Source organism: Euleptes europaea, chromosome 17 (assembly GCF_029931775.1).
Source record: "Euleptes europaea isolate rEulEur1 chromosome 17, rEulEur1.hap1, whole genome shotgun sequence".
In the NCBI taxonomy this organism is placed as follows: domain Eukaryota; kingdom Metazoa; phylum Chordata; class Lepidosauria; order Squamata; family Sphaerodactylidae; genus Euleptes; species Euleptes europaea.
In genome coordinates this window covers 9,862,593-9,875,722 of record NC_079328.1, presented here as the reverse complement: position 1 = coordinate 9,875,722, position 13,130 = coordinate 9,862,593, and the positions used below count along the sequence as shown (strand labels likewise).

Sequence of the window (13,130 nt, the reverse complement as noted above, 5' to 3'; positions counted from 1 at the left end):
CATATAATATTTAGTCCAGCCTGCCCTTATCATATCAGACAAGTGTGCTGAGTTGCTTTATTGTACATAATTTATCATTTGTTTTCTTGAGCCTGCTGAATTGTCCATTTATTTTTCAATGTTTTGATTTGTTTCTGAGCCTTGCCTTGAACATATGGCGAGATAATCGGATTAAACCTTGGGGGGAAGACTGGCTTGACTTCAAATGTGGTGCCAGTTCATTGCTATGACCACGTTCAACGTCTTTTCTTCATCAGTGCCAGCATTCTGTATTCATCGTAGCTTAATTCTCCTTTGCGTCCCTGTATTGTTTTAGGTAGTGATTGAACACTAGTGTACGTAATGCTAATGTTTGAGATCCAGCTTGGTTCTGACGTGTCACATTCAGACTGATGTTACGAGGTCCATAGTTGTAGAAATCCCCTCCCTTCTCATGTCTCACTGCTGAACTGGTGGATGAGACTAAATAACTCTTTAACCAAAACAGCATTTTTTATTCTTTCTGCTTATCTTGTTTCAGGTGATCTGCCATGGTCTGATTTTGCCAAGAATTTGAATGTTAATGTTTTGTACTTCTTTTCCAAGATATAAATGTTGCTGTTGTATCTCTCAAATAATTAACTTTTACTAAATGTTTTGACATTTTAAAAAGATCCTCTCCTCAGCAAATCCAAGGCAAAACTTTGGCTCAAGTGGACCAAACAAGTATTTGTATTTTTAGCCCCCCCCCCCAAAAAGCAGTCGTTGTTCTTTATTGTTGCATGTTGCTATTTATTTTGAAAGGCTTTTTGGTTACTTCTGACTGCAGGCAGAGCCAGAATTGCCTGTGCCTTCATTAGAACAGTTGCTAGACAGTGTGCAAGACCAGGCTTTGAAAACCACTGAGGCTCCAGGTATGGAGAGAGAGGCTTTCCGTCCCATCTACAGGGGAACAGTCAACGCTTTCTGCATTCAGCTCTTTTGTATCGACGAGCAACATGAAACAAGGCAAGTGCAAATCAAAACCTCGACATTTCATTTCATTGGGTTAAAGGGGCCTTGTTTTTACATTCTTGTTTCCTTTTAGTTCTGACTAGATATGTACAGTATTGTGTGTGGTGGTTAGAGAATCAGACTAGGATCCAGGAGGCCCAGGTTCAAACCCCCACTCTGCCACGGAAACTTGCAGGGTGACTTTGGGCCAGTCACACACATTCAGCATCACCTACCTCACAGGGTTGCTGTAAGGATTAAATGGCGGAGAGGAGAACAACTTCAGCCACTTTGGGTTCCCACAAGGAAGAGCAGCAGGGTGAATAAATATCCGTGCCCATGTATTTGTGGCCAGGCAAGGCCTTGGTGAGCCAGCGTGGTGTAGTGGTTAAGAGCGGTGGTTTGGAGCGGTGGACTCTGATCTGGTGAACCAGGTTTAATTCGCCACTCCTCCTCCACATGAGTGGCAGACGTTAATCTGGTGAACTGGATTTGTTTCCCCACTCCTACACATGAAGCCAGCTGGGTGACCTTGGGCTAGTCACAGCTCTCTCAGCCCCACCTACCTCACAGGGTGTCTGCTGTGGGGAAGGGAAGGTGATTGTAAGCTGGTTTGATTCTGCCTTAAGTGGTGGAGAAAGTTGGCATATAAAAACCAACCCTTCTTCTGATCATGGCCGAAAAGCAGGATATAAATCTTCTAAATAAAGACACAAAATACATATGCCTCTGATCTTTATGTGGGCTATACTGGGGAATAGGCTTAATGTATACAGAACTCTTATTTGTTAGAGCAGGCCTCCCCCACCTTTTAGAGCTTGTTGGCACATTTGGAATTCTGACACAGGGTGGTGGGTAGGGTCATCAGATCCCTCTTCGCCACCGGCGGGAGGTTTTTGGGGTGGAGCCTGAGGGTGGGGTTTGGGGAGGGGAGAGACTTCAATGCCATAGAGTCAATTACCAAAGCGGCTATTTTCTCCAGAGGAATTGATCTCTATTGGCTGGAGGTCTGTTGTAATAGCAGGAGATCTCCAGCTAGTACCTGGAGGTTGGCAACCCTAGTGGTGGGTACGACCACAAAATGGCTGCCACAGGAGATGGAGCCACACATACACAGTCCCCAAGTGCAAGGGACAAGAGGAGTAATTTAAATATATATATATACTGGGAAAGATGAGGGAGAGAGAGAGAGAACAGAACCAATACTGCTGTGGCAGCTACAACTAAAGCAACATTCTTCTAATCTTCATAGCTAATCAGAAGCCCTGCTGGGTAGGAGCCCCACCTGGCCCAGCCCACTTTCTAAAAACCCTTGGTTGATGCCAGGAAAGGTATTGGCAGGTGCCATGGTTCCAGTAGGCACCATGTTGGGGACCCCTGTATTAGAATGTGGTTGTGTTAATTAGGCACAATACTTAAATCAAAGTACTAGCCTGCTCTCTTTCCCAACCCTTTGCTTTCCACCTTACCCTATTTTCTTTCTTCACCCCATGTCTTCTCTTTTGCTCCCTACTTCTCTCCTTCTTCCACCGCACCTGTTTTTCTTCCCTCCACTCTTGTGGGAGGAGGAGCACAATTTGGGGGCACTAAATTCTGAATCTGATTACATGACTGAATATACCTCTAAAGAGGCAAGTTTTTCAAATGCTTTTTGAAGGCTACTAACGCAAGGTACAGCCAGCTGTGCTCCCATCCCCAGGAGGCACATGACTCATGAGAACAGGCCCTGCTTCCAACTCCAGAAGGTGATACTGCCCTCAAACAGGGAGCCCAGGTAGAGCGGACACATGAGATCTTAACATATGTGGGAGCTGTGTGTGTCAGAGGGGGGTTCCTGGGGTCTGGGAAGGTCTCCGAATAAGGAAAGGTAGAAAGACTGGTCTAGAAGGAGGTGGGTTATAAGCTGATGTTAACCAGGACCTTTTTCATCAAGATGTACAAATTATCTTGTAAAGTGTAGCTTTTGCCATTGCAGATGATAAATGGTGAATGTTTTTTGAAGGAGGGGAGGTGGGAGAGAGCAGGTTTGAGAAATACTGTGCATTCCAGAACTTCTTTAAAATATTTCGTTCTATTTACAGGTCATTGGATTTCTTGAAATTTGTTTTCAAGCTTTTCCCAGTAAGTATATGCAAAATAGTCACATAAAAAATTGCTTTAGGAAATTTGGTTTGTTAAACGTTCTTGTTCAGTGAGGCAGATTCTATGGGAAATGTTCTGTAGATTCTCACCCTACCTGTATGCCATATTTAAAGCATCTTTTTTCTCATTCCATGATAAAAAAACTAGATTTCAATTTCTCAGAACAGAACCCAGATTTAATTATAAAATGTAAATTAAAATAAGAAAATATGCTTCATTTCTGCTATCATGTGAAAAATTCCACAGAGTTCCAAAGTCTGGATGATTTGGTGCCCAAATATTCAGATAAAATGTAGAAAGACTGTCTAGCAGCTCTAACTCCCCATTGCTAATTATGCCTATATCTGGGCATGGATTGTGGGTTGAAGAAGATCTGTGCTGTGGAAAATGAAAACACTTTCAGTGGGGCTGTGCTCACATGAATCATGTGAGGAATTATCTATATTTACTAACAAACTAACATATTCAGCCACAGACTCCTGTTCTCAATATATCTTGCAACATAAGAGCCATCCAGCATTTAGTTATGCAAATCAGTGGTGTCAAAGAAACAAAGGGGAGAAGAGGTAAGACCTCCTGCAACAGTGCCTGAGAACCAAATGTTGAAGTTTCACTTTCCCCTTTAGATTTGAGTCCAGTAGCACCTTGGAGTCCAACAAGATTTTCAGGTTTTAAGCTTGCAAGAGTCACAGCTTCCTTAGACATGAGTGAGAATGGAGATCTGCAACTTTTTATCCCAGACAGAAGGTGGGAGGGATGTTGGATGCTAAAGTTCAATGCCTATTGTAATCAACTTGATTAGAGCAGAGGGAAAATTCTTGGGGGCAGGCAATTAGACTCTAGTGAGATAAGAATCCTGTGTCCCTGTTTAGCCCAGGAGTTCTGTTTTGACTCTCGAAATCTTCTACCCATACCCTGAAAATCTTGGTAGTCTCTAAGGTGCTACTGGACTAACTATTCCAACAGTTCTACTGCAGACCAACACAACTACCCTCTGAAAATACTTTCCTGAGAGAACAGGAAAATATAGAGGATCTGCCGAATAGCAATTGGCGGTTATAAACTCTGGGGACATAAAGAAGTTGGAGAGTTGGCTATTAGCCATTTTGTCTCAAGCCGCGTCAGGCTAAACTATCCTTACATACCCCTGGACTCCATTTTGGACATACGTTACAGAACCAAGGAAATAAACTTCCTCAAATCATGAGATCAAGATAATGAAGCTTATCTGGATGGTCCTACTGCCAAGAAATAAGTACTTGTCATTAGCTGTCCCCTGTCAGGGACAAGTAAGAACGGGGTGAGCCGGGATGCATTTTCCTAATTTGTTTTCCTTCTTTGCTCAGTTCTGCAGCCTATAGAAATCTTGTGTGAATACTTTATTCTTTTATTAATCCTTTATAATTTGGATGCTAGTAGTGTGACTTCTATTCCTCTCAACCATGTTTATCAAAGGAGAAGCACGGGGACAGCTGATCCCTTCCTCCCCAGCCTGTGGAAGCGTGATTGCTTGTTCCCATAGCAGCTAGCTAGAGTGATGTGAGGAAAGCAGCCTAGAGGCAAAGCATTAAAGTGTAGAGGGCCCCAGCATGCAAGTCCTCCCAAAGAAAGGCCGTTTAGCCTTGCTGGTGGTGGTGAACTGAAGAAGGGGTTAAATGGGGGGGGGTGAGAGGTGTCACTGGGCAATGACTTGGGGTGGCCCTGAAGCTTCTGAACTGGCAGTGTGGAAGGAAATGGGGTCCTGAGACTGTTTGTCAAAAGATGCAACTACTTCTGAGCTCATCTGCATGAGAAACTTTCTAAAGCATTATGAAGTTGGCAGTTCTGCTGCACAAACCCTGTTGGAATGAAGGGGAGCAACGCAAGAGCACAGCAATATTTGTTTTTTATTATTTTATTTTAAAAGAGCGCCACAAGAGCCCCAGTCATTTCAGTAGGGCTTCAGGATTGGGCCTTGAGATGACAGTATATTAGGCAGATGTACTGAACAGGTGTGATTCAGCAACTGATATCCCACAACCATTTTCAGTCTTAATATGATTTTATAAAACAGGTAGCCATATGAAAAGGGGTAGCCCTTAATATGATGTTATAAAATCTTTATGTTGAATTCTCCATTCATGGAATATATGACATAATTGTTCTCTTTATTTCGATTCGAACTATTTTCCTAAACACTTGACGTATGATTTTTAGGAGTGACTGTGGCATGTTGTTTCTTCTTCTTTTTTTCTAGGACAGAGACTTCTGTATCATCACAGTGCCGCATATGGTACCAGAATTTTATCTGATCCAGAACTTTGTTCGGGTTATTCCTTTTAGCAGTTGTACGCTGGACCAAGAACTTTACGTGTTCCATCGTTCTGGATTGCTCAAGTTAGTGACATATTTTCTATAATACTAGTTCTCAAAGAACCTTAGTTTATAATATTGTCGAAGGCTTTCACGGTCAGAGTTCATTGGTTCTTGTAGGTTATCCGGGCTGTGTAACCGTGGTCTTGGAATTTTCTTTCCTGACGTTTCGCCAGCAACTGTGGCAGGCATCTTCAGAGTAGTAACACTGAAGGACAGTGTCTCTCAGTGTCAAGGGTGTAGGAAGAGTAATATATAGTCAGAAAGGGGTTGGGTTTGAGCTGAGTATTGTCCTGCAAACCCAACCCCTTTCTGACTATATATTACTCTTCCTACACCCTTGACACTGAGAGACACTGTCCTTCAGTGTTACTACTCTGAAGATGCCTGCCACAGTTGCTGGCGAAACGTCAGGAAAGAAAATTCCAAGACCACGGTTACACAGCCCGGATAACCTACAAGAACCAATGAACTCTGATACTTACAGGACAATACTTTTGCAGGACAATACTCAGCTCAAACCCAACCCCTTTCTGACTATATATTACTCTTCCTACACCCTTGACACTGAGAGACACTGTCCTTCAGTGTTACTACTCTGAAGATGCCTGCCACAGTTGCTGGCGAAACGTCAGGAAAGAAAATTCCAAGACCACGGTTACACAGCCCGGATAACCTACAAGAACCAACCTTAGTTTATGTTTGTGGCTTCTGTGCAGCCTCGCATTGGGACTGTGCAGGCTTGCGCAGTCCCCCGTTTATACTTGCACAGAAGACCACTCAGTGAGCGACAGTTATAGGTAAGTACAACCTTGTTTTCTTTTATGTTCTGTTTTAGTTTGTAATTAATTTATTAGACCATCAATTTTAATCACACTAATTGCAGACAAGAAGCTGCCAGTAAGATGTAGATCTATTCAGCTATACTGGTCAAAGATTGCAATAAATTATTATGGAATTATATGGACCATCAGCTGGTCAGCTGGCAGCCGGTTGATTGGCAGGCAATTGCCTGCCATAACAGGGCGGTCGGCAACCCTAATTACAACTGATCTCCAGCTGTTAGAGAGAGCTCTATCCAGTGAGCCACTTCATGAAGTGTGCATGCTTGAACAAGCACAGGGGGAAGGGAGTGTGGCTCAGTGGTGGAGGATCTGCTTGGCATGCAGAAGGCTCAGTCCCTGGCATCTCCCGTGAAAAAGAGGATAAGGTAGTAGATGATGTGAAAGACTTCTCTGCCTGAGGCCCTGGAGAGCTGGTGTATTGCCAGTATCTCCTATGGGACAAGATCTCCCCTATTCTGGATTACCTGCCAGCTAACAAGAAGTACTTACCTTACCAAGCAACACATCAATACGACTCACCTCCTAGGGGAGAGCGGCTTTCCAACGACAGCCATGGCAGTAGCCCATTTGTCACTATGCTTGGCAAAGCTCTAGCAAAATAAAATAAAATCCCTGTGGCACCTTAAAGACTATTAACATTTATTTTGGTATGAACTTTCACAGTTCACTTCTTTAAGTACGTGAAGGGGAGATCATATTGGGAATTCTTCCTGTGGGGATAATTACAGGGAGAGGAGCTGAGGAGAGAGACATGGTGCCTCAGCTGCTCCCCCCCCCCCCCGGTAATCTTTTCCATAAGAAAAATCCCCAGTAGTCTTCCCTTCACATATCTGAAGAAGTGAGCTGTGACTCACGAATGCTCATGTTGAAATAAATGTTGTTAGTCTTAAAGGTGCCACTGGGCTTTTCTTTTGCTACAACAGACTTACACAGCTACCCTTTTGCAATAGGCTCTGCAAGCCCGAGGCAAGAGTCTTCACCGAGGACTTACCATTTGGCAGTGCAGGCCTCTTTAGCAGTAAAACCGATGACAATGTTCAAAAGTGTTCAAAACCTACCTTCTGCTGCACCTTCCATGGAGCGAAGTACTACTACAACCATAGAAGAAGAGTTGTTTTTTATATGTCGACTTTCTCTACCACTTAAGGAAGAATCAAAACGTCTTATAATCACCTTCCTTTCCCCTCCCCACAACAGACACCTTGTGAGGTAGGTGGGACTGAGAGAGTGTGACTAGCCCAAGGTCACCCAGCTGGCTTCATGTGTAGGAGTGGGGAAACAAATCCAGTTCACCTCAGACAGCTCCAACAGTCCTTCATGGATTTAGCCAAAATTATTGGAGAGCAAATTCTGGCAGTAGCTGGTACCATCAACCGAAATACTTCTGCTGGCCACAAGGAAGGCCCTGTTCAAGTACATACCTGAGAGATGTTCTACGAGGAATGAAAGCGGCCTCACGTCCGTTTGGTCTGGAGCTAATCTAAAAACCGTTCTGGGTTATATCAACTGATATAAAAATGCATTAATTGGCCGGTAAACCCACTCCAAAGAGGAGTCAGGAAAATCATTAATATGGCCCTTTGCCAAGGACAAAAGGAAGGTGTATTTCAATATATGGTTTATTGTTTAATGATCAACAACAAGTTACATAAAATTGATTTAGCAACATGATTAAAGGTAGCAGAAATGTATTAACAAGGTATGCACATAAACTTAGTGTGCTTTATCTAAGAATAAATAATCTTGCAGGTATTTTATAAGAAAACCAGTTAGCTACCCGTAGGAGTGCAAGCCCAATTAAGTAGGGCAGCTAAAGATGACTGTGATCTGAGGTAATTTCTTGAAAACGTATAAATATGACAGTTGCTGTGGGAGTCAGGCACTATCAGAGGCACAGCCCTTCAGCCTCTGCACTTCCCTAAGGGTATTTACCAAGGGCAGTGGCAATTGTTGCAGCACACCTCAGGCAACAGGGAATTGCCATCTTTCCCTATATGGCTGACTTGTTACAGCTATGTCACGTTTCCCCTTCCTTCATCACATACATATCACTTTCCCTGGGCCTCCAGGGAAAGTCTGAAGTCTCACCCCCAGCCTTCCAAGTACCGACATTGTACCAGTGCAGTACTTGCAAGCTCATTTCTGCCTCAGGACAGAGCTTGTACCCTAACTCAGCTGGCCTCCACAGTACTCAACCATGTTCAGAGACTATTGGGACACATGGCAGTATCCACTGAAGTGTTTTAGTGTGTTAGAATGTCCCTGTACCTGCTACAAAGTTGGTTCAACCACTCATTCAATCCCTTATGCAACTCTCAAGATATGCTTTTCACACTGCCACCACCCGTCTGCAGAAGCTTTCTGTGGTGGCTGTGCCTTCATCATCTCCAGCAAGAAATGCCTGACCCTCCTGTATCTCCACAAGTAATAGTGGATACCCCTAACTGGGGTTGGAGGGACACTGTATTCACTACTCAGCCATGTTCAAGACCCACGAAGCTGCTCCACATCAGCTATTTGGAGCTCCAAGCAGACTACAAGTCCATCCATGTTTTCCTGCAGAAGCTGCAGGGCAAAGTGATTGAAGTGGCCACGTCACCATCATGGCCACCAAATATTATCATCAGGCAAGGGGACAGCTTCTGTGAGTCTATTTTGCCTCACATACAGCTTTTAGGAAAGATGCATTGGGAGGCCTCTATTGCATTTCATATTTCAGGCAAAGACAACATTCTTGTGGACTCCTTCAGCTGCCCCAGATTGATCCCTTTACAGTTTTTACCTGTGTCCCTATTTCTGTAGGTTGGGTATGCCAGAAGTCACTTCATTTGCCTCTGCTGACAGCAGTTACTGGAATCACTACCCCAGCAAAGGAGGCAAACCACATTGTTCAGTGGGAGATGCTTTCCTCATTAGTTGAAGATGCCAACTCTTCTATGTCTTTCCTCCTCATCCGCTCGTCATCACAGTGGTCAACAAAATAGAACAGGAAGGAACAACCTGCATTGTAATTACTCACTTTTGGATCAGACTATCTTGTTTTATCGAGGTCCAGGGTAATCCATTACATCTCCCCAAGGTATACAGCCACCTGTTGCAGGATTGCAGCAGGATCCTGCATCCAGAAGTGAATAAACTCATGCTGGTTGCATGGAGAATAATTCATGATCCCCCCCACCAACACAGTTGCGCTGATGTGGGGGGTATTCCTGAATCCAAGGGCACCTTCAACCAGGCTATCTTATATAAGAGGGAAAATGCTTCTTCATATTCACCTCATCTCATAGATGGGTCCTTCTCGGCTCAGAGGGACAAAGGGCATCTTCAAGATGGGTGTTTCCTTTTCCTCTTAGCTCGGGAGGCAGAATTAAATATTTAAAATTTTCCTGGCTTCTGAGGGTAAACGCCCCCTATAGCCAGTTTTATTTCCTGCCTTGATCGGGAGAGCAGCCTTTCGCAGCTCTCAGCTACAAGGAATAGAAATCTCGAGCCTTACTTACTATTCTTATCTAAATATTCTTATCTCTTACTTACCTTTCTTCCTATTCTTATTCTTCTATTCTGTCCTATTTAAGATAGGGGAGATAGGGGAAATAGTTTTAATACAAAGAGGATCCTTCCCTCCAAAACAAAATGGCGTATCGACAAGAGGACAATTACAATGCCTCAGCCGATTTGGACCTGAGCCTGCTAAAGGCTATGCCTCATCCATCCGAGGCAATCGAGCCCTCTACCAGTCACCAAGTTGACTCGAGGGTTAAAACTAAAAAGGCACCGCAAACGGAGGAGGCAAGCACAAAAGGGCCGTCTCGGCCGGTAATAAACGCGCCAAACGCCTCATTGACGCCGCCCATCTTCAGCCGCGCTGCAGCGAAGCGGACGAAAGTACGCAGCTGCGGGCGGCTTGGAGAGTTCAGCGGCACTAGTCGCTCCCTCCGTGAAGCGTTCTCAGGGGCAGAACAATGAGGCTGGCGGCTCGCCATTAGCCTATGACAGTGGTCGGCAAACTCATTAGTCAACAGAGCCAAGTATCAACAGTACAACTATTGAGATTTCTTTTGAGAGCCAGATTTCTTAAACTTAAACTATATAGGTAGGTGCACTGTTTATTAACTTAATAAACTTTAATTAAACTTTTAAGTCTTAATTAAACTATAGGCAATTAAAAACACTGGTCTTCTTGCCTAATCAGTTTCTAACATTAGTAAGTACTTTTATTTTTCATTTGTTGCATACAGCTTGTACATCTTCCCTCAACACTGGACTTCCATTCTGTGAATTTTGCATTTTTTACAAGCACATTGATTTTTGTGTTTACTATATGGAATTTCATAGTGGGACTTACATGGGCCACTGGCAGACATTTTATAAGGGGATTACTGACAACTGCCCTCTCCCCTGAACTGCAAAAATAATAATACTGGAAGGCAGAGCACGCTGCACGGACCAGCCAACAACCAGGAATGACCGCAGGGAGGGGAGTGAGTTCAAGGCAATCGACAGTTCGTTTATCATGCAGATGGGACTGGGAGGGGGACAAAAGAAGAAGCTTCAGCTTCCTACACAGGTATTTTTTACTAGCAGGCACACTCAGTATATTGGCGGTTGCACACTCTGGTGTTTGCCGGAGTTTGGGTTCCTCTCCTTGCCTGCAGGTATTGATCAGGGGGAATTTCTAGCGGGCTCGGATTACCTCTGAGCATGTTGGCGGCAGCCCCTGTGCAACCCTCCCTCCGAAGCACCCACGAAGCCCTCCGAAGTCTAGTCTGGAGGATCCTCCGGCAGGGTTACCTGCGCTCCCCTCCTTGGCTTCTGTGCCGACTGTGAGGTTCTTCAGCTGCCCTCGGCAATCCCAATAAGTCACTTGCTCAGACAGGTGAATCAGAAGCAGGTAAACGTTTATTGAGGAGCACGTAGGAATACAACATGAGCAATCCACGAGTTCAAAGCTGCTAATGGCGAACCAAACTACAAAGCATAACTTTAAGCACAGTCATCCCAGGTGCAGAAGCAAACTGCCTGGGAATTAGGTGATAATGGAGCCTAGCAGGAAGGGGGGAGGGAGTAAGCCATAATACTGAAAGTGCCTACATGAAACTCAAGGCCAGAGCAGAGGGAGGGGGAAGGAGAGGGGCAGTTTGACCCGTTCTGAGAAAACAAAAAAATAACTCTTGCGCAGGAATTGGCCTAACTCATGTCAAGAGCCTGCCTGGACTCCTGGAATAGACACACTTGAACAGAAATACGTATGACTCTGAAAGGGAAATAAGCATGACTCTGACACCGACTGCAGAATCACAGCTCTGCGCCCAGGCCGGTTCCTTCCTCTTCCATCAGACTCCCCCCGCCCCTTGTGTGAACTCCAGACATCCCATCCCGCCTCGCCAGCCAGTGGGAGGAGGGCCTACCGGGCCAAACCAACTGGTGGCAACACCGGAGGGGAGCGCAAACCTGGAGCGAGGATTCCAGACCCCCTTTTACTTTCCAATCATAGAACCAGCCGTTTTTTGTTTTTTTTTTACTGCCGAGGTAATCCGTCTCTTTTGATAATGAAAGAGAACTTTGCTCCTCTGCTTTTCTAATGAACTACAAAGAACCAGGTGGGGCTGTAAGAGGAAAGGAGCAGTATGCTAAATCGCGCACGCGCTTAGAGGGACGGTTGTCTCCTTCGGTAAAATGTAGCCTATATTAGCGAAGGGTCTTTCCAGCCGTTCACGGTCTGAGGATCTAATTACCGAGCCGCCCTCCAGAGGCCAAAGAGCCACTTGCGGCTCGGGAGGCGCGGTTTGCCGACCACTGGCCTATGACGCTCTGACTAGAGGCGTGGAGACTGCAGCGGCACCTGCCACTCCCCCCCCGCCGCAGACGCTCTGGGGACAGAAACAGGAGGCTGGCGGCTCACTCTTGCCTCATGAAGCTTGGTCCGTAGGCGGCTTGCCTTTACTTCATGGACCAGAAGCTACAGCGGAGACACCGGCTACCGGTAGGATCTCCTTTCCCCCATTACAAGAGGGCGAGCTAGCCTTTCTGAGAACAGAGCTCTCCTCGCTCATCAGAGACGCCTTCACAGAAGGCTTACGAGCAGCTCAACCTCTTCCCATGCCATTTTACCCCCAGCGTTATACAGCCCAGGGAACACAACCAACCCAGATCTATTCCAACATGGGAGCACAGTTAAACCAGGCGAATGTTGACAATGAGGCCAGTACCTCTTATGGGGATGGCAGATGGCCCACTAAGGCTGCCCTAAAGGACAACTCTGGGCAGCAGACTATGCAAGGGGAGGAGGGGGATGATTCTATCTCCTCAGCAGGAGGAGACAGATATGAAAAGGAAGAAGGAGAATTCAGCTCCGATGGGGAAGACATTACTGAACAACCCAAACAATCCAGAGTGTTTAACACAGAGGAATTTCCTCTATTACTAGCTAAAACTCTGGAAGCTCTTGATCTCTCAGATGTTGTTCCCTTTTTTGTTCTGAGTCATCAAACCCTCAGACAAAAAAGGGAACAAGAGAGTTTTTTCACATGTGTGACACACCTGATAAAGTAGTGCCAGTACCAAAGTATTTCTTATCCCTCATGAAGTCAGAATGGGAGAAGCCCATGGCTTCCAAACAATGGCCTATACTCTCAAAAAAGTTTTACAACCTAGATCAGAACACCTCAGAAATACTCAAAGCTCCCCCGGTGGAAGCACCAGTCACTGCACTACATACGTCAGATCTAGTTACCGAGGAAGGTCAGGCCATGATCAGGGATCCTGCTGACAGAAAGGCAGAGTTAGCCTGCAAAAAATCACATGAGGCTTCTGCACTAG

General features: G+C 45.2%; 1 protein-coding gene across 1 annotated transcript in view; it reads left to right on the top strand.

Annotated features, from left to right (window-relative positions):
* Positions 1–13,130, top strand: part of CFAP61 (cilia and flagella associated protein 61) — a 200,839-nt gene that overhangs the window by 46,287 nt on the left and 141,422 nt on the right. The window contains exons 9-11 of the mRNA XM_056862278.1: positions 809–987; positions 3,054–3,093; positions 5,351–5,490. Of these exons, the coding sequence (XP_056718256.1) occupies positions 809–987; positions 3,054–3,093; positions 5,351–5,490 (359 nt within the window). The remainder of the gene's footprint in view (positions 1–808; positions 988–3,053; positions 3,094–5,350; positions 5,491–13,130) is intronic.